The sequence below is a fragment of the Photinus pyralis genome, unplaced genomic scaffold (genome assembly GCF_008802855.1).
Source record: "Photinus pyralis isolate 1611_PpyrPB1 unplaced genomic scaffold, Ppyr1.3 Ppyr1.4_LG9, whole genome shotgun sequence".
Lineage (NCBI taxonomy): Eukaryota > Metazoa > Arthropoda > Insecta > Coleoptera > Lampyridae > Photinus > Photinus pyralis.
In genome coordinates this window covers 14,358,386-14,380,672 of record NW_022170878.1, presented here as the reverse complement: position 1 = coordinate 14,380,672, position 22,287 = coordinate 14,358,386, and the positions used below count along the sequence as shown (strand labels likewise).

General features: G+C 36.9%; 3 protein-coding genes across 3 annotated transcripts; all 3 read left to right on the top strand.

Annotated features, from left to right (window-relative positions):
* The first annotated feature begins 3,939 nt into the window (after positions 1–3,939).
* On the top strand, positions 3,940–4,481 carry LOC116181218. Its single transcript, XM_031501516.1, has 2 exons — positions 3,940–4,056; positions 4,107–4,481. The coding sequence occupies exons 1-2, from the start codon at positions 4,002–4,004 to the stop codon at positions 4,406–4,408; spliced, it is 357 nt and encodes a 118-aa protein (XP_031357376.1). The 5' UTR covers positions 3,940–4,001; the 3' UTR covers positions 4,409–4,481.
* A 9,036-nt stretch (positions 4,482–13,517) lies between these two features.
* On the top strand, positions 13,518–14,244 carry LOC116181152. Its single transcript, XM_031501431.1, has 2 exons — positions 13,518–13,661; positions 13,712–14,244. The coding sequence occupies exons 1-2, from the start codon at positions 13,607–13,609 to the stop codon at positions 14,011–14,013; spliced, it is 357 nt and encodes a 118-aa protein (XP_031357291.1). The 5' UTR covers positions 13,518–13,606; the 3' UTR covers positions 14,014–14,244.
* A 6,199-nt stretch (positions 14,245–20,443) lies between these two features.
* Positions 20,444–20,972, top strand: LOC116180191. The gene is made up of 2 exons (XM_031500063.1): positions 20,444–20,527; positions 20,579–20,972. The coding sequence occupies exons 1-2, from the start codon at positions 20,473–20,475 to the stop codon at positions 20,872–20,874; spliced, it is 351 nt and encodes a 116-aa protein (XP_031355923.1). The 5' UTR covers positions 20,444–20,472; the 3' UTR covers positions 20,875–20,972.
* Positions 20,973–22,287: the final 1,315 nt, after the last annotated feature.

Sequence of the window (22,287 nt, the reverse complement as noted above, 5' to 3'; positions counted from 1 at the left end):
TAAGCACTTCGAATAAAGGAAAATCGAACGCCAATTTCAAAATTTGGTTTTGCGCATGCGCAGTGCCAAGTTTTTTATTTATGGAAGAATTTAAACGAAATTTGATACATAGGCACTTGGGATAAAGGAAAATCAAAGGCCAATTTCAAAATTTGGTTTTGCGCATGCGCAGTGCCAACTTTTTTATTTATGGAAGAATTTAAACGAAATTTGATACATAGGCACTTGGGATAAAAGAAAATCAAACGCCAATTTCAAAATTTGGTTTTGCGCATGCGCAGTGCCAACTTTTTTTATTTATGGAAGAATTTAAACGAAATTTGATACATAGGCACTTGGGATAAAGGAAAATCAAACGCCAATTTCAAAATTTGGTTTTGCGCATGCGCAGTGCCAACTTTTTTATTTATGGAAGAATTTAAACGAAATTTGATACATAGGCACTTGGGATAAAGGAAAATCAAACGCCAATTTCAAAATTTGGTTTTGCGCATGCGCAGTGCCAACTTTTTTATTTATGGAAGAATTTAAACGAAATTTGATACATAGGCACTTGGAATAAAGGAAAATCAAACGCCAATTTCAAAATTTGGTTTTGCGCATGCGCAGTGCCAACTTTTTTATTTATGGAAGAATTTAAACGAAATTTGATACATAGGCACTTGGAATAAAGGAAAATCAAACGCCAATTTCAAAATTTGGTTTTGCGCATGCGCAGTGCCAACTTTTTTATTTATGGAAGAATTTAAACGAAATTTGATACATAAGCACTTCGAATAAAGGAAAATCAAACGCCAATTTCAAAATTTGGTTTTGCGCATGCGCAGTGCCAACTTTTTTATTTATGGAAGAATTTAAACGAAATTTGATACATAGGCACTTGGGATAAAGGAAAATCAAACGCCAATTTCAAAATTTGGTTTTGCGCATGCGCAGTGCCAACTTTTTTATTTATGGAAGAATTTAAACGAAATTTGATACATAGGCACTTGGGATAAAGGAAAATCAAACGCCAGTTTCAAAATTTGGCTTTGCGCATGCGCAGTGCCAACTTTTTTATTTATGGAAGAATTTAAATGAAATGTGATACATAGGCACTTGGAATAAAGGAAAATCTAGCGCTAGTTTCAAAATTTTATTTTGCGAATGCGCAGTGCCAACTTTTTTATCTATGGAACTATTTAAGTGAAATTTGATACTTAGGCGCTTGGAACAAAGGAAAATCTAACATTAGTTTTAAAATTTAGGTTTGCGCATGCGCAGTTCCAACTTTCTTATTTAGAAAAGCATTGAAATGAAATTCTTCTCATAAACTGAAATTGAAGTAGCACGTCAACAATGGATTGCCCATGTGCAACGCTATCTTTCATATTTGTGGGCGGATTTTTACGATTTTAACAGAAGTTGCATCTTACAAATGGGAAATGAATGCAAGTGGAAATGCGCTTTATGTAAATCGTTTACGATTACTTTTTAACTTGTTCCTAGCTTTATGACTTGACACCACTGAAATATTTTGGATTAATTTTCTAGTAAAACGAGTGGTGCGGTAGCTGAATCTGCGGCAAGTATTAATATAAGGAAATACAGTTCAATAGAACAGAACCATATTTTTAGCGCATTTCCACAAAAATAAAAAAAAATGCGCTATTGTGGCCACTTTGTCCGTCCGTCCGTCCGTCCGTCCATCCGTCCGTCCGCTCGTTTTGCGACGCTACTAGTCCTTTATCTTAAGAGCTATTGTTCTACTTTTTTCGCTATTTGGTTCGTTATGGTGTCGAGTCTTGCACCAAGGAAGGAATTTTTTCTGTACCGCTTACAAAAAAAGTTATTGTAAAAAAAACAAAAAACCGTTTTTTACATGTTCCATAATTTTACACTTTTGCCGTTTATTAACGATCCTAGAGATCGTTTATAATTTTGCATTGCTATCTGTCGTCTGCCTGTTGGTCTGTCCGTCTGTTCCTTTGTCTGTCTGTCCATCTATCTGTCCGTGTGAACGATAACTTTGTTTAGAAATGTTCGATCGCTTTTACATCTCCGTTAGTTATGAACTGAATTGCATGAAATTCAATATGGGCATAGCTTTAGCCATATAATACGCATGCCAAAATTTGAGTCGAATATATTTAAAATTCACAGTGCCCTTTTCGCATCTCGACCATTTGTAAACCGAATTGCAAACTTTTTTAATTATAAAAGTATTTAAATGAAATTTGATACATAGCCACTTGGAATAAAAGCAAATTTAACGCCAATTTCAAAATTTGGTTTTGCGCATGCGCAGTGCCAACTTTCTTATTTATGGAGGGATTTAGATGAAACTTGATACATAGCCACTTGGAACAAAGGAAAATCTAACGTTAGCTTCAAAATTTAGGTTTGCGCATGCGCAGTTCCAACTTTTTTATTTAGAAAAAGATTGAAATGAAACTCTTCTTATAAACTGAAATTGAAGTAGCACGTCAAAAATGGATTGCACATGTGCAACGCTATCTTTCATATTTGTGGCCGGATTTCTACGATTTTAACAGAAGTCGCATCTTACAAATGGGAAATGAATGCAAGTGGAAATGCGCTTTATGTAAATCGTTTACGATTACTTTTTAACTTGTTATACCTTTCGCAGTAGAGACATTGGAACCTTGGTGTAGAGAAGCTCGAAAATTTTGTGGAATACTTGAGAAAACGCATTACCAATATTACTGGGGAACCCCGAGCTACCACTTACTTACGACAAATTTAAGTATTATAGCCATACAACGTGCAGGTAACGCGGCCAGTCAGTGTAATGTGGACCACGATCCCCATGGAAGAAATGTATCATTTATTAACGAGCGCCTAGCGAGTTTATAAGTTTGCGGTGTCTGTCCGTCCGTTAGCACGAAATCTCGATAACGAATGGAGCGATTACGATAAAATTTTGTAGGTGGATTCTTTACGAGATTCTTTTTTAAATTTGTAGATTGGAGTTCGTGAACTGGCAATGTAACCCAAAAAATAAGGAAGGCCCTTTTGACATCTCCGTGAGTTATGAACCGAATTGCATGAAATTCAATATGCGTATAGCTTTAGCCATATATAACGCAATTCCAAAAATTGAGCCTAATCGATCAACATTCACAATGCTCTTTTCGCATTTCGACCATTTATAAACCGAATTGCAAACTTTTTTATTTATGAAGGTGTTTAAATGAAATTTGATACATAGTCACTTGGAATAAAAGCAAATATAACACCAGTTTAAAAATGTGGTTTTGCCGAGAAATCCGAGAAATTTTGGTGCAGTCGATTTTTGGTAAAAAAGGAAGGTTATACACTGCATTTTTTGAGCCCCGAAAAAATAATTGTCTCTGATCGATCCGGAAAAAAAAATTTCTTATAGAATGTAGCCTGTAGAATCCATAATTTCAATCAGTCCCAAGATAGGGCTACTAGTTCAAAAGTTACAGCCCCTTGAATTTTTTTTCGAAATTGGTTTCTAGTCTATAACTTTTGATTGAGAAGTCTAATCGAAAAAGTACGAATTGTTTTGGATTCTACGCACCAAAATTAATAAGAAAAAGTGCTTTCCCGAGAAATTTCGGTGTAGTCGATTTTTGTTAAAAAAGGCCTTTTTTTGAGCCCCGAAGAAAAAATTGTCTCAGATCGATCCGGAAAAAAAATTTTCTGATCGAATGTGGTCTATGGAGGTGTTGTAATCACATGGCAATGGACCAGGAAGCAAGAGTACCTGGACAAGGCTGGACAGGGATGCTGATTTTTAAGTCATAACTAGAAGCAGTTACAAGGTAGGGACCCGCACCGGGTTACCCAAATTGATCCTCAGATAAGGGGACTGCGGCGCTATCAGGTTTCGCTCGATAACTACTGATAAGCCCGATAAACGGTAGATAAAGGGTGTCTACCCACTGATAAGAAGAATAGGTATGTATAGGCTCGTTACAAACAACAACGGCGCAGTTTACGCGAGGATATCACAAATAGCACCTGAATTCACAATGGCTTCGAAGGTTGTGCTGGCGTTGTTCCTCCTAGTATCTTATGCAGCTTCAAGTAAGTATATTATACTGTGATAGTCAGCTTTGGTCAAAATGATTATTTAGTCTCAGCGCTGGATTGCTTCGATTGCACTAACAAATACGATTCTGACTGCACATCGGGCCAGTCGCAGAACTACGAGACATGCGCCGACTTATCCGCATATAATGCGACAGCGTGGTGTATTTCCGTCTCGTTAGCTGACCCTTGGGTTCAACCATTGGAAGTAATAACCAACAGAAGTTGCTATTGGATGAAGAAAGAGGACGGCGACGATATCTGCAAAGATTTGGAAAAATCATACGTAAATGTTACTCAGTGTAAATATTGCAATACTGACAAATGCAACAATTCACCAATCGTTTGAACAAGTGGATCGCTACACATTTTGTTATATTTCCCACCAGAAATCGTCAATACATTTATCATTACTTTATAAATCCCGTCATTTATATTCCTAAATCTACATTAGAATACGTTTCCTAAGTTTGACATCCAACTGTACATATTGAAGATTTGTTTTGATCGACTGGCTATTAATTAACAAATAACTTTTCACACATCAGCTATGTTGTAAATAAACTCGGGCAGAAGACAAGTCAATTATTTATTTATCCTTTACAAATTACTCCTTAAAGGCCATGTCAGTTGTTCCTCTTTACTTGGCACCTGGTAAAATTTAACGTTGCTGTTAAAGTGTCTAGACAGCTGGGATCTCTCCTGTGGGAATTGATCCCAATTACGCTGATGAGAAGTACTTTTCCTATTCATACGTCACGGTTCTGGTCGTGCGAATGCCAAATAGTAGGCACAGCTTTTGGATTTGAGCTGACCCAATCTTTCGCCCATGGTCTAAGTGTAGTTCAATGGGTACCAGAGCCACAGTTGTCGCTTCCTGATCTGCTAGAGCACATGCTATTTGCTCATAGTCCATGGCCACCAGGATGTATGTGTTTCCAGCAGCTGTCTCTGGGAAGGGGCCCCCGATATTAATGGCTATTCTTTCAGATGGACTACCCACATTGGTTCTTTCTTGTTTTCTGCTGGTCCGTGGCATGTGGCACAAACCTGCACATTTTCTGCACCTTTCCTTCACATCCTGCTTGCAATTTACTTAGTAAAATCGTTACCGCACTCGTCACACCTAGATGTCTTCCCGATGATTTCACAATGTGTAAATTATCAGAATAGTGTTGCCGTTGAGACGCTGGTAGCAGCAGCGGTCAGTTTGGGAACATTTTTTGTTGAAATTTCTTTGAAAATATGGGATTGGGATTTGATGATTGCATTGAGCTGAAAGGAGTGGCGATTTTTGCTGTGGAACTGAAAAATGTCATATGTCAAATAAAAATTCAGCTTCAGTCTTGTCCGCATCATTTGCATTTAGTTACGTAAAGATAAGAGTGCGGTTAGTTAATAGTTATTTATTTAATCAGTGGGATAACGGCCTCATTAACTTACGAATGCGACAATTGCGCATACGAGGGCGTTAGCCCGAGCTATTGTAAGAGCATGAGTATGTTAATGGCCGTTAGCCCAAGTATTAAATACAACTTTTTATCTGCGACTGTTCTTCTACTGCTAAAAACGAAAAATAAATTTGATGCATTTTTTTTAAATTCCAATCGAAGTAGCATAGTTAGCAGTTTTCGACGCCATAGAAACAAGAAAATCCTAACGTCAAGAAAATTTGTACGTCAAAAATTTTGCTTCTGATTTCTTTGCGTATGTCATGAGTGAGTCTGGAACTATTCCATCAGACGTTAATGTTTACAATAAATAATCTTGATAGTTGATTTTTGATCATACATTGTTTTGACAAGGGCTTATCCCACTGAGTGTGGTAATGAAGTTCTTATCCCACTGAGTGTGGTAATTAAGTTCTTATCCCACTTAAAATGACCGGGATAAGTGAGAGTTAACCTACAGGCGCAGATAAACCCTTTAATTCTAAAAATAACATTTGGCGACCCCTACCTTTTGAAACCTACCTACCATGGATTCCCTTCATAGATCCACACGCCCAGTTCGGAGTGGAGATAAAAAGTGGATCGCTGAGCTAAATTCCAAGTGGAACCAATTCCGAAGAATTTGCCCTGAGGACGCTAAATGAGGAAAAGATTAGCTTGGCGGAGTTAGAGCAGAAGGTTTCAGATCAAATGGTGAATGATGGAGTTGACGAAACGGAATATGAAGCTATTATAGAAATGAGAGAAAATATCCAGTGTAACTGACAACTGTGTTACATTTGGATCTGGAGGTGGAGCATGAGAATTTCGCTGCCCTAGATGGGGTTGAAGTACTTCGTACTTGCAGACCTCCGAAAACTACGATAAATGTCCAAAAATTGTGGAACGTGCCTTTTAAGCTGCTACAACACTTTGGAATGTCGACAAGAATTGAATTTGGCTTCTTTGCTATTAAGATCACTGGTTTCTGTTCTTTTTGAATTTGCATCTGGATCTGGATGTTAAGACTGTATCAGTTTCGGCATATACGTGTTGCCGGATCGGAGACTGTAGGCCATGCCACCATAATTAACTGTCCTTAAGTGCTGAAGCTTCCACACCTCGAGAGATGAGATCGGCTCAGGTGTACAATATCACTGAACACCCGCCCACTGACAAATTTTTTAATGACACTGAAATAGTAAGAACCCCTTCTCACGGAGGGTTTTTGAAGCGCTGGAGAGTGGCGACGCTGTTAGCGAAACATTGTTTTATATGGACGCTTTCACCCCACACGGAGTGGCGCTGTGTATCAGAAACGATTCAGAAGCGCCCCCATTGATTCCTTAATTTTTTTCAAATCAATGTGTTGCTGGGTTGATATCAACTTGATTAGGGAATGCAATCCCGCAGCAAAATCTCAATCCCGGTATTTGCGGGATTGCTAGATGTTAATCCCGCGGGATCCCGGTATTTGCGGGATCCCGCGAAACTTTAAATAAATTGGCAACTAAGCAATTCTTTGCGGTTAACTTCTGCATTAAAATAAGTCGCTAATTATCACAATATTTAACAAAAAAGTACCTTCGGCCTAACTTAGAACTTAAAAAAACCCTCACCTGTAAAGCACAAAAAGGTGAACTTCTAAAGTGCCTCAAAAATCATAGTTCTACGCACCAAAATTAATAAGAAAAAGTGTTTTCCCGAGAAATTTTGGTGCAGTCGCTTTTTGGTAAAAAAAAGGAAGGTTATACACTGCCTTTTTTTGACCCCGAAAAAAAATTGTCTCAGATCGACCCGGAAAAAAATTTTTCTTATAGAATGTGGCCTGTAGAATCCATAATTTCAAACAGTTCCAAGATTGGGCTACTAGTTCAAAAGTTACAGCCCTTTGAATTTTCTTTCGAAATTGGTTTCTAGTCTATAACTTTTGATTGAGAAGTCTGATCGAAAAAGTACGAATTGTTTTGGATTCTACGCACCAAAATTAATAAGAAAAAGTGTTTTCCCGAGAAATTTTGGTGCAGTCGATTTTTGGTAAAAAAGGAAGGTTATACACTGCCTTTTTTTGAGCCCCGAAAAAAAATTGTCTCAGATCGACCCGGAAAAAAATTTTCTTATAGAATGTGGCCTGTAGAATCCATAATTTCAAACAGTTCCAAGATTGGGCTACTAGTTCAAAAGTTACAGCCCTTTGAATTTTCTTTCGAAATTGGTTTCTAGTCTATAACTTTTGATTGAGAAGTCTGATCGAAAAAGTACGAATTGTTTTGGATTCTACGCACCAAAATTAATAAGAAAAAGTGTTTTCCCGAGAAATTTTGGTGCAGTCGATTTTTGGTAAAAAAGGAAGGTTATACACTGCCTTCTTTGAGCCCCGAAAAAAAAATTGTCTCAGATCGATCCGGAAAAAAAATTTTCTTATAGAATGTGGCCTGTAGAATCCATAATTTCAAACAGTTCCAAGATTGGGCTACTAGTTCAAACGTTACAGCCCTTTGAATTTTCTTTCGAAATTGGTTTCTAGTCTATAACTTTTGATTGAGAAGTCTGATCGAAAAAGTACGAATTGTTTTGGATTCTACGCACCAAAATTAATAAGAACAAGTGTTTTCCCGAGAAATTTTGGTGTAGTCGATTTTTGGTAAAAAAGGAAGGTTATACACTGCCTTTTTTTGAGCCCCGAAAAAAAATTGTCTCAGATCGATCCGGAAAAAAAATTTTCTTATAGAATGTGGCCTGTAGAATCCATAATTTCAAACAGTTCAAGATTGGGCTACTAGTTCAAAAGTTACAGCCCTTTGAATTTTTTTTCGAAATTGGTTTCTAGTCTATAACTTTTGATTGAGAGGTCTGATCGAAAAAGTACGAATTGTTTTGGATTCTACGCACCAAAATTAATAAGAACATGTGTTTTCCCGAGAAATTTTGGTGCAGTCAAAAAAACCTCACTCGTAAAGCACAAAAATTGAACTTCTAAAGTGCCTCAAAAATCATAGTAAATTTTTAACGAAAAAAGTTTAACAATTGTATAAAAAATAACTTCTCCGTTATGCGTTTCATTAACAAAGTAAACAGAGTCGTCCACTTGGTCGACAATTTCCTCAGTCCCGCAAATCCCGCGGGATCCCGCTCCATTTATGTGCGGGATTTCGGGATCCCGCGATCCCGGTATTGCATTCCCTAAACTTGATATCAGCGAGATAATACTAAAAAACTTAAATCGGAAATTCGTAGAAAGGCCGTTCACTTTCTGGTGTTAAACAAAGATGTTTTTTTCGAATCGCTAATAGTAACTGCTGGTTAAAAGCAAGTTGACTGATCCCATTGGATACGGCAGAGAATTTAAACCCAATTATTCGGTGCATTTTGCCCGCAACAAAACCTAGTTAATAAATTGGTCAAAATATATTAATAAGATTAATATCAACAGCGGAACATATATTGGCTTATTTTTCCTGTGCTTCATCTAATTTCAGTGATACCATTCCTTTGGTTGGATTAAAATTTTGTTTAGCACCCAGAGGTGTTTGTACGTTTTGAACAGGTTATACTACGTTATGTGGCCGAGCGATTGAACGTGTTTTAAGTGAACTGCGGCTGTTTTAAAGTGTTTTTGAGAGCGTTCGTTTTTAAAATTTTTTCGAGAGTAAAAAGGCGCGCTAGTAGAACAACAAAGCAAGAAGCTGTGACTAAGTTTTCGGACAAATTAACGTATGAAGTTATGAACAGTGAAGTACGTGGAAACCGACTACCGGAATGCGTCCTGTTACAAGGTGGGAATTGATATAATTAAAAAGTCCTTGCTAAGACTAGAGCGGTGAGGGCCTAATTAGTTTCGGTGTGGATAGAGCCGCTGCGGCGGCATTTAACGTGATCCAAGCGAATGTTAGAGAAGGTCGAAGACCAAATACAAGAGGGAATGAGCGAATTTACCCGAAAAAACACTACAACCAAAAATACTGGCCGGACTCCTGTATATAACAATTATTTCAATTTATGAAGTAAATCTGGGAATTAATTACGAAATAAGCACAGAGTTCGTTTCTTTCATTTGAATTTGTATTCAGTGTTTGTTTCTCCTTCAAGATTTGTTTGTAAATGCGTAATTCTTGTTTAAATATTATCACTTTGTAATTATGCAATTTAGATAAGGTGGTAGAAGTAAGAGACATCTGGTTAAATTTGCGTGTTTTATAAAAGGTTGCATATGGTCGTTTGCGATCAGAAGTTTTATTGTTAGACGAAATCTAATTAGCGCAGGTGTTCTGGTGCTGAAACGAGGACGCAGGTGTTTCGAAGAATTGTGCGATTTATTTGAAAATTCTTAAACGAGTTTATTTTATGGTGCAAGCGGTATTTCTTTAAATACTGAAGACAATAAGAAAAGTAAACTGTGAGTTTCTCGACGGTTGAAGAGCGTGTACATTTGTTTACGCTAAATTCTCGGGCAGTCAGCCCTGTTTGTTTTGTTGAACACGCAATTTGTCATTTTTTATAATAAATTTGTGCAGAAGCCAGTTAACCAGAGCGGTGTAATAAAAAGTTTAACGCGTTTTGCCCGATTACGGAAAAATCTTTGTCAAGTTAAAGAAGCAAGCAGTTCGGGGGGATTTTGGCCCGGAGTTATTGTCCTGAACCGTTTTTCGTTACATTCCCTTGAGAAAATGTTCCTCAAATTTATTGGAGCAGATGAAAAAGTGCAATGATGCCAAAAACGAAACCTTTCTAGCAGCATGCGTAGATATGATCATTTACCAATACTATATTATTTATAAGTATAGGCTCGTTTAAACTAAATGACGCAGTTTCTCCGTTTTACGCAACAAAATAAGGTTATATTAATAGAGCACTTACCTTATTGGATAAGATTGCGACGCTATTCATGAGAGGGTTCCACGTGAGCTGATACGAGTGATTAACAGTTATTTTGGTCATTATCTCAGATAGTTAGAAATTGGAGATGCCACTTTAGTAGACACAAGACGACTTCTTTCAATAAGTTTGGCAACCTAAAATCACTATCAAGAGCTATTAGGTCAATCTACACCATCAAAGTTAACCAATCACGAAAAATCAAAACGCTTCCACTAATTATATGACTGACAAAAATCGCTAGAGAGAGTACAAAAAGCTGGCGAAAATAGATTGTTGGCATTATTTGGTTGACAAACACACCAGACTTTGAAAGTTGATAGCAAGACTCAAACCAAAGAAATGGTGGACGAATTGAAAAATATGGAATTCGTTGCAGCTGGTGGTCAATCGAAGATGGCGGATGTTGAGTTTTATAAAATCAAGTATTGGTATATCTCTGGAATTATTGATCCAATTTCATATTTCTTTTTTTTTTGTAATGAAAGCTGTTTATATGTGCTATAAATATTGCTAGTAGTACTTTCGATTAAATCAACTGTTAATAAGTAATTTAAAATACGTTTTTTTAAAATGTATTTCCGAATTTTCTTTACTACCTGTATTAATAAAAAAAAAGGTAAAATATGCGCATATATATATGTACAGAATATTAGTGAAAAATATGCACAGTTTTAATGTATATGCACACATATGCAAAATTACATATATATGTTGCATAATTGCTAATAAAAAAGGAATTACGATAAACACTAGCAATAAGACGTTTCTCTAAGTTTTCTGAACGAAATGATTGCCTCCTGTCGCTAAGAATTAATTTATAAGCAGTAAGCAGAGAAACTTCTCTCTACATCAATAAAAGTAATAGCTGCATTAGAAAATGACAAACTATTGGAGCAATTTCCTAACCAAATGAAGTTAAACATCAATTAAATCAATAAATGTTCCTTTCGGCTATTGCAGTATGTTTCATGATCGCGTCCGTTATAAAAATGTATTAAAAATTTAAATTAAAATCGATTAAATCCAACAAAAATTGAAATACATCTTAAAATATGCAAAATATCATGTAAATGCAAAGAATATCAAAATAATATGCAAGATACGCAAAAATCAATTCAGTTTAGCTGTTCAGCAGGGAAATGCGGCTTGTATTTTAGGCACTCTACCGCCACAGACAGCATTTAATGAAATTTTTTATATCTTAAGTATACGGTAAATTTTTGGTTTTTTTAATTTTATTTTTTTTAATGTTTTTAAACAATTTTATTTGCAATATGTTAATATTTAACCTTTTGTTAAATTCATAAATATAATATAATATTGAAAAAAAAAGGAAAAAAAATTCGGTTTAATCGCAAATGTTGCAAATCGAAAATACACAAAATCTCATTCGAGTAAATAAAAGATATGCATTTTGCAAATTGAATTAAAATATAAATAAAATAAGTGCTTCCAAACATCAAGAAGATGGTGAAAATATGCAAAAACATAATAATTCTGTATCATATGTGGAGAGATTTCACCTTTTAGTGAGTTGCACTCTCCAAAATACAGGCAATCCTAGGCAGTGTTATACATGCATTACAAGAATTTTCATCGTCTGATTAAACTAGGAAATACATCGGATAAACTGTTGTACACTCTGAAATAGAAGTACTTAAGTAAGAATTTGCAGGCTTCTTCTGATAGTGAAAGTTGAAACTCATAACAACCAATCCAGAAGCGTTTGAAACGAAAAAAATCAGTCCCACGAATTAAATATAAATATAAGAAGGGAAGCCGATCTATGGAACCATTACTTCAGGTTCTTCACCTTAACACTGATAAGAAACTTCGAGAAATTACTATAGAAAAACGTCTACTAACAGATATATTGTAGCGGAAGAGGCAGACCGGATCAAATACCAAATGATGATGAAATTGGTATGTGCGGATTACGTTTCTATAACTTCAATTCTCTACTTTAATTGAACTTGTATCTCGATTTCGACGACACTGGGTTCGTTGTAATTACAGATCTAAAATTGGGTTTTTAATGGTGGGAAAACTCCCTTTGGGAAAACCTTAAATGAAGACTCCACATAAGCGACGCCTGCTCGATATACACAGCACTCCGACTAACTTCTTCGTGAAACGTGAAACACGCGTCCGCTTAACTTTAAACAAGAACTTTACAATTGACAAGACTGACTGTTTTGCAATAAATACGATCAAATACGGCTTTTAGCTATAACGTGAGTTTGTTAATATTGATGGAAAGGTGTATATTGTGCCAGATAATTTGACATATAGATTATGTGAAAACAAAAAGTACATTGGAAAATAAAATTGTACGTCAAAATCAAAGAGATGCTATTCCGGAAGCAGCAAAGAAGATGAAAGATAAGTTTGGCTTCCATATCCCCTCACCTAGAATTCCCAAGCTGCTCTTGTTCAAAATCTTGACCACTACCATTATGTAATGCTAAGAACTTAAAGTGTACAAGCGCATGCAAACTGCCAACTTGTGAAAACGTCACTGAAGTAGAAGTAGAAGATTTTAGTGTATATGAAACTTTTGAAAGTAACGAAGAGGGGTTGATTTAGTTTTCATTAAATGAAAATTTCCGTTAGTTTACTTCATGCATTATAGAACTCAACATCCGCTATCTTGGATTGACCGCCATTTCTATTAACTACATCTTACTGGCTCTCCGAGTCGGAAATTTTTCTTCTCACAAAAATGTCTCATCCGATTGCTCAAATATTGCCTAGAACTCTGGAAGGCAGCAACTCACATTAGCATCTCAGGTACTACAGCAGCCCCCATTCGTAGGAATACGGAACATGGGCCAAGAACAGTGATGAGAAAGACTATGCCCTTGTTGAATTTGTCTCTCAACTGTACCATCAAGTCTGCAATAATCCGAAGTTTACACAAATTGTATCAACCAAAGTGTGGGGGTGTTGTAATCACATGGCTATGGACCAGGAAGCAGGAGTACCTGGACAAGGCTGGACAGATGCTGATTTTAGAAGTAGTTACAAGGTAGGAATCTGCACCGGGTTACCCAAATCGATCCTCAGATAAGGGGACTGCGGCGCTATCAGGTTTCGCTCGATAACTACTGATAGCTCGATAAACGGTAGATGAAGGGTGTCTACCCACTGATAAGAAGAATAGGTATGTATATAGGCTCGCTACAAACAACAACGGCGCAGTTTACGCGAGGATATCACAAATAGCACCTGAACTCACAATGGCTTCGAAGATTGTGTTGGCGTTGTTCCTCCTAGTATCTTATGTAGCTTCAAGTAAGTATATTATACTGTGATAGTCAGCTTTGGTCAAAATGATTATTTAGTCTCAGCGCTGGATTGCTTCGATTGTACTAACAAATACGATTCTGACTGCACATCGGGCCAGTCGCAGAACTACGAGACATGCGCCGACTTATCCGCATATAATGCGACAGCGTGGTGTATTTCCGTCTCGTTAGCTGACCCTTGGGTTCAACCATTGGAAGTAATAACCAACAGAAGTTGCTATTGGATGAAGAAAGAGGACGGCGACGATATCTGCAAAGATTTGGAAAAATCATACGTAAATGTTACTCAGTGTAAATACTGCAATACTGACAAATGCAACAATTCACCAATCGTTTGAACAAGTGGATCGCTACGCATTTTGATATATTTCCCATTAATACATTTATCATTACTTTATAAATCCCGTCATGTATACCTATTCCTAAATCTACATTAGAATACGGTTCACAAGTTTGACACCCCACCGTACATTTTGAAGATTTGTTTTGATCGTCTAGCTATCAATTAACAAATAACTTTTCACACATCAGTTATGTTGTAAATAAACTCTGCCAGAAGACAAGTCAATTATTTATTTGTCCTTTACAAGCACCTTAAAAACCATGTCAATTGTTCCTCTTTACTTGGTACCTGGTAAAATTTAACGTTGCTGGTAAAGTGTCTAGACAGCTGGGATCTCTCCTGTGGGAATTGATCCCAATTACGCTGATGAGAAGTACTTTTCCACTATCCTATTCATACGTCACGGTTCTGGTCGTGCGAATGCCAAATAGTAGACACAGCTTTTGGATTTGAGCTGACCAAAGTCTCTGATTATAAATTATAAAGTGTATAGATGTTAATAAAAAATATAGGTATGATTAATATTGAATGACATTTATGAACTTCTTCATTTTTCTATTTTTGAAGCTCAAGAGATTTTATTAATGTTTTAACATTAATATCTTTCATCAGTTGATACGCTGGTAGCAGCAGCGGTCAGTTTGGGAACTTTTTTGTTGAAGTTTTTTTGGAAAAGTGGGATTGGGATTTGATGATTGCATTGAGTTGAGAGGAGTGGTGATTTTTGCTGTGGAACTGAAAAATGTCATATGATATGTCAAATAAAAATTGAGCTTCAGTCTTGTCCACATCATTTGCAATTAGTTACGTAAATATAAAAAGATGCGGTTGGTTAAACCCTTTCATTCTAAAAATAACATTTGGCGACCCCTACCTTTTGAAACCGACCTACCATGGATTCCCTTCAAAGATCCACACGCCCAGTTCGGAGTGGAGTTAAAAAGTGGATCGCTGAGCTAAATTCCAAGTGGAACCAATTCCGAAGAATTTGCCCTGAGGACGCTAAATTAGGAAGAGATTAGCTTGGCAGAGTTAGACCAGAAGGTTTCAGATCAAATGGTGGATGATGGGGTTGACGAAACGGAATATGAAGCTATTACAGAAATGATACAGAAAATAACCGGTGTAACTGTGTTACATTTGGATCTGGAGGTAAAGCAAGAGAATTTCGGCTGCCCAAGATGGGGTTGAAGGAAGTTTCAAGAGAGTTCAAGGATTGGCTAGGATATTGCGCTCAATGTGAGAAAAATTTCCAGTATTTACATCAGTCACTTTTACCTGGAACCTATCCCCAGTCAAATGAAAAACTATCTGAAGGTAGTTGAAGATCTTATTCAAGATACCGGAATGAAGACTTCTTCCTTTAAGGTTACATTAGAGAATTATTGAAGTTAGTCATTTCCAATGTGAATTCAAATGACAAGATCCCTTTTCAAATGTTGCATACAGGGCCGTAACCAGATTAGTTACTAGGAGCGGGCAGGCGAAATATTAATAATTTGCTGTGTTCTGCTGAAGGAATTCGTTTTTACCGCAATCCACGAAAGTGGAGAACTTATGACTTCACATTTCCATCCGTCTGCGTGTCGTTAAGTACTATAGCTCAGTCCCTAGAACTCGTATCGACTATCAAAAAAGAACTTTGGCATTCATTACGTGTTATCGCTTTAAATTGGTCAAAATTAATATTTTTATGCACCAATTTTGTTGGGAAAAAGATCAAACTCGATTGCTCGACGAACAAAAAATGTCTATTTTTGGTGACCAAAATATAAAGGATGTCAAATTCGTTATTTAACCATCGATTTTTTTGGGAAATTCAATTACGCAATGCCCAAGAAGTGGTCCATCTGTATTTTTGTTCACAAAAAATGTCAAAATCGTTATTTATGCACCGATTTTCTTTGGAAGAAGAACTCGTATCGACTTCTGGTTTTCGCTTTAAGAAATCTGATGGTTCCTGTCAAGAATTAATTTTAGTATCCATCACTTTATTGTCCAATATCGATCTAAATCCTTATTTATGCACCAATTTTTTTGGGAAAAAGGCCAAACTCGATTGCTCGATGCTCAAAAAATCTGTGTATCGTATCGACTTAAAAAGTTGGAGGTCATTTGTAGCTGATCTCTCCTCGGATCTCTCTTATGCCTGTATTGCAGGTGATAAAAAAATAATAAAATGATAATAATACAGGTTTTTTTAAGAAATTTTGATTATTTATAAAGTTTGCTACATTGTGGTTATTTTAAGCAAATTTTAAGAGCGGGCAAAGTGGGTCCCAAGAGCGGGTTGAGCCCACCCTTGCCCCCCTCTGGCTACGGCCGTGGTTGCTTATCAAGCTTGAATGCACTGAAAACACTCAGTCTTGAGAAAGCGGATCCTGCCACATGGCTTTATCCATTAGTTGAGTCAAGTCTACCAGAAGAGGTTATTTTGACATGGCAGCGTAGTTCGTTGGCCGCCCATGATGGAAGTAAAGATACGCCTTCGAGAAACCGCTTAGATCGACTCGTGGAATTTCTGGATAAGGAAGAGGCGATGCAACAGAAGGTTAGTTTGGCTCGAAGAGGACTTGGAATGGAGATCAAACCAAAAAAAGAAAATGCCTACCTTAGCTTCTTGTCATGACGGAGATCAACCTTGTTAGCGTATTTTCCTCAAAGTGAAAAATCGCTATTGGCTGCACTTTGACGTCCGTCCGTCCGTCCGTCTGTCCATCACACGTACTCCTTTGATTTGAAAGGGTTTGGTCCAAGGATTCCGTGCATAAACATATTTTTTTGGTTTTGCGCATGCGCATTGTCAAAAATTTGGTTTAACGCATGTGCGATGCTAACTTTTTTATTTATGAAGTTATTTAAATGAAACTTTATATGTAAACACTACGAATTTAAGTAAAATTAACGACATTTTCAAAATGTTTTGGGCGTGCGCAATTCCAACTTTCTTATTTAATTGAAATTTTATACATAGGCATTTGGCATAAAGACAAATCTAACACCAGTTTTAAAATTTAGTTTTGCGCATGCGCAATGGCAACTTTCTTATTTATGAAAGCAGTTAAATTAAATATCATATGTAGGCACCTTGAATGAAGCTAAAACGAATACCCGTTTCAAAATTACTGTTAACGCATGCTGTATGTTTTATTTATGAAGGTATTCAATCAAATTTCTAATGTAGACAATGCACAATGCTATTTACGAAAGTATTTATAAAAAGTTCCATATGTAGACAGTTCGAATAAAAGTAAAACTAATGCCCATTTCAAAATTTGTATGCATTTGTATACGCTCCATTATTTTTCATTTAACTTCTAGACTTCGACGATAGGCGGCTCCTTTGAAAGAGAATGGGGTAAGGATCTCGTGCCTACCGCTATTTTTTCCTGGTCCTAGCATTAACATTATTAGGAGGAAAATACGCTCTCGTCATTTATGTTTGCATAATGACCTTTAAACTTGTTTTGTCAATGTTGCCAAATTATTAATTTTTTTTCGAATAATTTTCTATAACCCACCCACATTTTGATAAATCGTAGCGACTACGGGGCTTAAGCACAAGACACCCCTTAGAAAAATTGAAGAGCACAGTTCCAGTTGAAAAAAAAGTAGTTATATGACACTTTGAAATCTGGAAACTTTTTTTGTGAACGCCCTGTATCACTAAATCCAACGTTGGCATTACCAAAGTGTTTCCGTTTATTCAGATTCACATTACTGATCAAATGGGTTTTTTAACTAATCAAGGTCGCTACGATTTATTAAAGTGAGGCTTGCTTATGGCCAATTATTCGGAAAAAAATTAATAATTATGTTAACATTGACAAAAAAACAAAAACCTCAATCGGTTTCCATCCAGAGGTTAAAATGACATTGAAGCAACTAAAAATATACAGGGTGTTCTATAAAAAAATCAGTAGTCTATTGATACCGTAAAAGGGGACACCATACACAATAAAAAATAATTCCTATTGATGCGCAACCATCTATAGTTGACATTATTTGCACAAAAGGTTTTTTGATATTTCTTTCCAGGTATGAGCTGGGAAAGACCGACGCATGTTACATGACCCTGTATAGATCTGCTATGCCAGTATTTGAATTTAAATTAATTTTTAAAATACTAGTATCAAAACAGGCTTCCGGAAAACAACGGAGCTATACTTGTTAAATGAATCTCAAGCTAAATGTGCTCGTAATAATGACAATTCGATTGTATCGGAAACCAATATGTAACAAACGTTCAATCAGGGAATCGCCGAAAATAATAAAGTTTACCTTTGAACTTCGGGTCGCAGCCTTTTGAGCTCAGAAGGGCGCGTTCGGCAAATCTGCAACAGAAAATGACACAACAAACAAAGAAAAGGGTTAGCGAATCGCGCTACAGAAAATACATTGCAAAGTAGCAATGCTAACGTCTGACACGGGAGGCTAATCGTATACTAAAACTGTAATTAATACTCAAAGGAATCAATGATCGAATGATGTTACACTAGTAAAAGCAAAATTTGGTCGACCACGACTGTGCTTACAGTCGGTTATAAATTGCTAAATCATCCACGTACTCGTCGGTAATGCATAAATATCCAAGCAGGTCAAACGTAAAAGGTAATCCGGGCGAAATAACGATAAGAACTTCAAGGACACTTGTGATAGAAAGGTGAGGAAAAAATACAACTTGAGAGAAGGTTACAGCCCAGTTAGTAGTTAAAGTTGTTAAAGGGTCCGCCTTATGTCAGACAGTCACATGACCCTACAAGCTTACGTGGACGTGAGGTCCAAGCGTACTTGCCGGGGGACAGCTCCTCAATAGAATCTGAACTATTAACAGGGCTGTTAAACGTGTTAAATAAACCCGTTTTGAGAGAGGTTCGGTGCTTCATAGGACTGTCTCTCATTGCCTGTCGTGGCATGTGACTATCTGCCATAGGTGACCATTTAGCTACCGACCCCGTTAGTGCTTTACAGCAGGGGTATCCCCCAACACCTTTGCTTATACAACTTTTACAGTCACGGGCCCAAACTTGAGCTTTCGAATGCAAATTTTGATTCTTTCAATTAAAGAACGCCAAGCTGAACCCCTGACCTTTTCCTGTTGATATCTCTTTTTGTAGCAGAAACCTCCATTTAAAACGCTAATCCGACATGCGAACTTACCCATTTTATTGACGTACCAAGTTAGCTCCCAAGTTCGTAGGTCCGTTTTTCATGAGCAAAAACCATTGAAATTATGAATTGCAGGAATAAAAAGGTGCTAATGAGGGGGTTTTAAATGTTAATAAGGCCAACTTTGATTAATCAACCTACTATAGTATTAGCGTTGTAATTCAAAATTTACCCAACAGTCACAAATTTTCCTTTTTTGCTATCATTAGGAAGTTAAAGGAAACAGTGAAACGTGGGCATTGCATAGCGTTACGCGTGCGATTCATTTTTGACCACACAGAGCAGAATAATTATAAATAGTTTCTTATTTATTTGGGATCTGTGGGTAGTATCTAAAAAATTAATTATTATTTATGCTTAATAGCATATTTTTTTGGTACCAAAATTCGTGGAATCTGTAGTCCACTGTGACATTTGCGGATGCGTTATTCTGCAAACCCTCATAGTTTTTTTTTTCAAATTGTTTTCCTTTTAACAACTACGCATAGCCTACACATAGACAATAGCTCACTTCTTTAATCAAGCCAACATATCTACACCAGCAGATCACACGGGTTGTATGTGTATATTAACTTCGTTAAGAATAAACGTCCCTGTCGCCATATTGTAGAATTTAGAGCCATACGCGATTAGAATGACTCGTCCTGCTTGATCAATAGGGTCTTCAGGGTTATATCTGGCGCCCTAAAAAAGCACAGAGGTTTACGCCCAAGTGTATACTCACGACCAAGCCTGCTGGTCGCTGATTGGTTACTGTATAACTCAAGCAAGTGTTGTTTTCGCCGTCTCCTATGACAAGGACAAGCCGATGGCATTTCACCCAATTACTCAAATGTTGCCCAGTGCTAAGCTATGACCAGGCTCCTGGAAGGCAGCAAAACATATTAAGAACCCAGCCCCTACGGCATCCTCCCATCGTAAGAATAACAATACTCCATGCTAACCATACCCAGTCACAAACAACGATGAATACAACTACGTAATTGCAAAAAGCACCTGGACACGACACAGGGTGAGATTGCAGATATTCAAGGACGAGTTTTTAAAGTTCTTAGTCAAATGTTTGCACGAAGATAAAACTATGTGGTTTACAAGTAACAACTGGACCTAGGCAGGAACTCGCATAGCTCGATAGCCCATCGATCCTCAGATAACGGTAATGCTATCAAGTTTTGCCTGACAAGAACTGATAATCCGATAAACGGTAGAGGAAAAGCACACTGATAAGAATAGGTATATAAGTTCACTGCAAGCTAGCAACGACGCACTTTACCCCGAACTCAAAATGGCTTCAAAGGTTATGTTAGTGTTGTTCGTCGTAGTACCTTATGCCGCTTCAGGTAAGTACAACAGTATACTGTGATTGTCACCAAATGATGATTTCATCTCAGCACTGGAATGCATCAGTTGTACGAACAAATACGATTCTGACTGCACATCGGGCCAGTCGCAAAACTACCAGACTTGCGTTGACCTATCCATGCATGGTGCGACAGCGTGGTGTGTTTCCGCCTCGTTTCTTAACACTTGGGTTCTACCGTTGGAAATATTGCACAACCGAAGCTGCTATTGGATGAAAGAAGAGGACAGAGATGATATCTGTAAAAATTTGGGACAATTTTACAAGAATGTAACTCAATGTAATTATTGCAATACTGACAGATGCAACAATTCACCAATGATTTGATCGAGTGGATCACTACACTATATTTTACTATAATACCGTGAAACATAAATATATTCTGTCAATGGTTTTTTTAAGTATGTAATATCTTTGTACTTTGGGACCACCTTTAAATATACGTTATGAATATTATGTTGGTCTTGCTTATTCTGAGTAGTCCTGGCCTTGTCTGCAGTCCTGTGGGAAAGTTTGACTATGAAAGATTCTTTTTCAGGAATGTTTAGTGTGTATTACGAAGGATTTTGGACTTGGGTGGACATCTACCACCTGGTACATTTTCCGGCTATCACATCAACAAGATGGCCGCCGCTTAATTGCAGAACGAATCATATTCATGATAATAATATTTGACCTATTTACTTAAAATTTAGTCAGTACTATAAATTAATAAACAACAATTTTACTTATTTATTTATTTATTTATTTATTTGTTTGCCTTTATTTTTTGAGTGGGCGGTGTTTCAGCCAAGGCTGCTCTACCAATCCTACCCACTATACATTTACAAATATCCATTCCCGAACCAGGATTCGAACTAGGGACCCTTAGCACCACAATTCAGCTTTAACTGAACTGCGCCACATTGGCCGGAATTTATTTATTTGTTTGTTTACTTATTTATTTATTTTTTATTTATTTACTTATTTATTTATTTATTTGTTTATTTTTTATTTATTTATTTATTTATTTATTTATTTATGTATATTACTCAATTATTTATTATTCCTGAGTTGTTCTGGGCATAATGCTTTTAGAGTTGCTCTGCAAAAGTTCTTCAGTTGTTCTATACTACTCCCGTATTTACCTTATGGATCGGGAAAAATGCAGAAAAACCTAATTCGGAGTAGCCGGCAGAATGCTCGAAACTGATCTAAGGAAATTCTCATCTCTGCCACAGATAAAAAATTCACCTCAACCCAGGTTCGAACACCCGACCTCCCGGCTATGTAGCCCAACGTTCTACCACTAAGTCACACAGACGGATCGGTCGTTCTTTTAATATTTTCTAATAGAACATACAACAAACAATGAATACAAACTCATTTTTCGGGAAAAATCATACAAAGAGGCCCTGAAAGCAAGAAGTCTGGACCTTCCCCACACAAATGACATAAAATAAGGCTTACTGGATCTCTAGTTATGATGTCTGCTGGATCCGACATAAAGTCATTTATTTGATTCAGTCAAGGACGAATTTTTATATACAAGATTTGCTACGAACGTTTCCAGCAGATTTGGAGCAGTTTTAATCCATCCAATAGCAATAGTCGAATCTGACCATTAGTCCAAGTCCTTATGACATCCCTGATCAAGAACCTACGAAAAAAAGCCATTGACTGCTTACTCAGCCTTTGCAATTACATTTGGACAAACCTTGGTTGGTTTTTCCAAATCAGTGGAAGAATAGGACAGAGTTT

Bases quoted from the DNA above. Each gene is read 5' to 3' on its own strand.
- LOC116180191 (XM_031500063.1), top strand. From the start codon at position 20,473: ATGGCTTCAAAGGTTATGTTAGTGTTGTTCGTCGTAGTACCTTATGCC. The intron at 20,528-20,578 runs GTAAGTACAACA...ATTTCATCTCAG, and splicing joins AGTACCTTATGCCGCTTCAG to CACTGGAATGCATCAGTTGT.
- LOC116181218 (XM_031501516.1), top strand. From the start codon at position 4,002: ATGGCTTCGAAGGTTGTGCTGGCGTTGTTCCTCCTAGTATCTTATGCA. The intron at 4,057-4,106 runs GTAAGTATATTA...ATGATTATTTAG, and splicing joins AGTATCTTATGCAGCTTCAA to TCTCAGCGCTGGATTGCTTC.
- LOC116181152 (XM_031501431.1), top strand. From the start codon at position 13,607: ATGGCTTCGAAGATTGTGTTGGCGTTGTTCCTCCTAGTATCTTATGTA. The intron at 13,662-13,711 runs GTAAGTATATTA...ATGATTATTTAG, and splicing joins AGTATCTTATGTAGCTTCAA to TCTCAGCGCTGGATTGCTTC.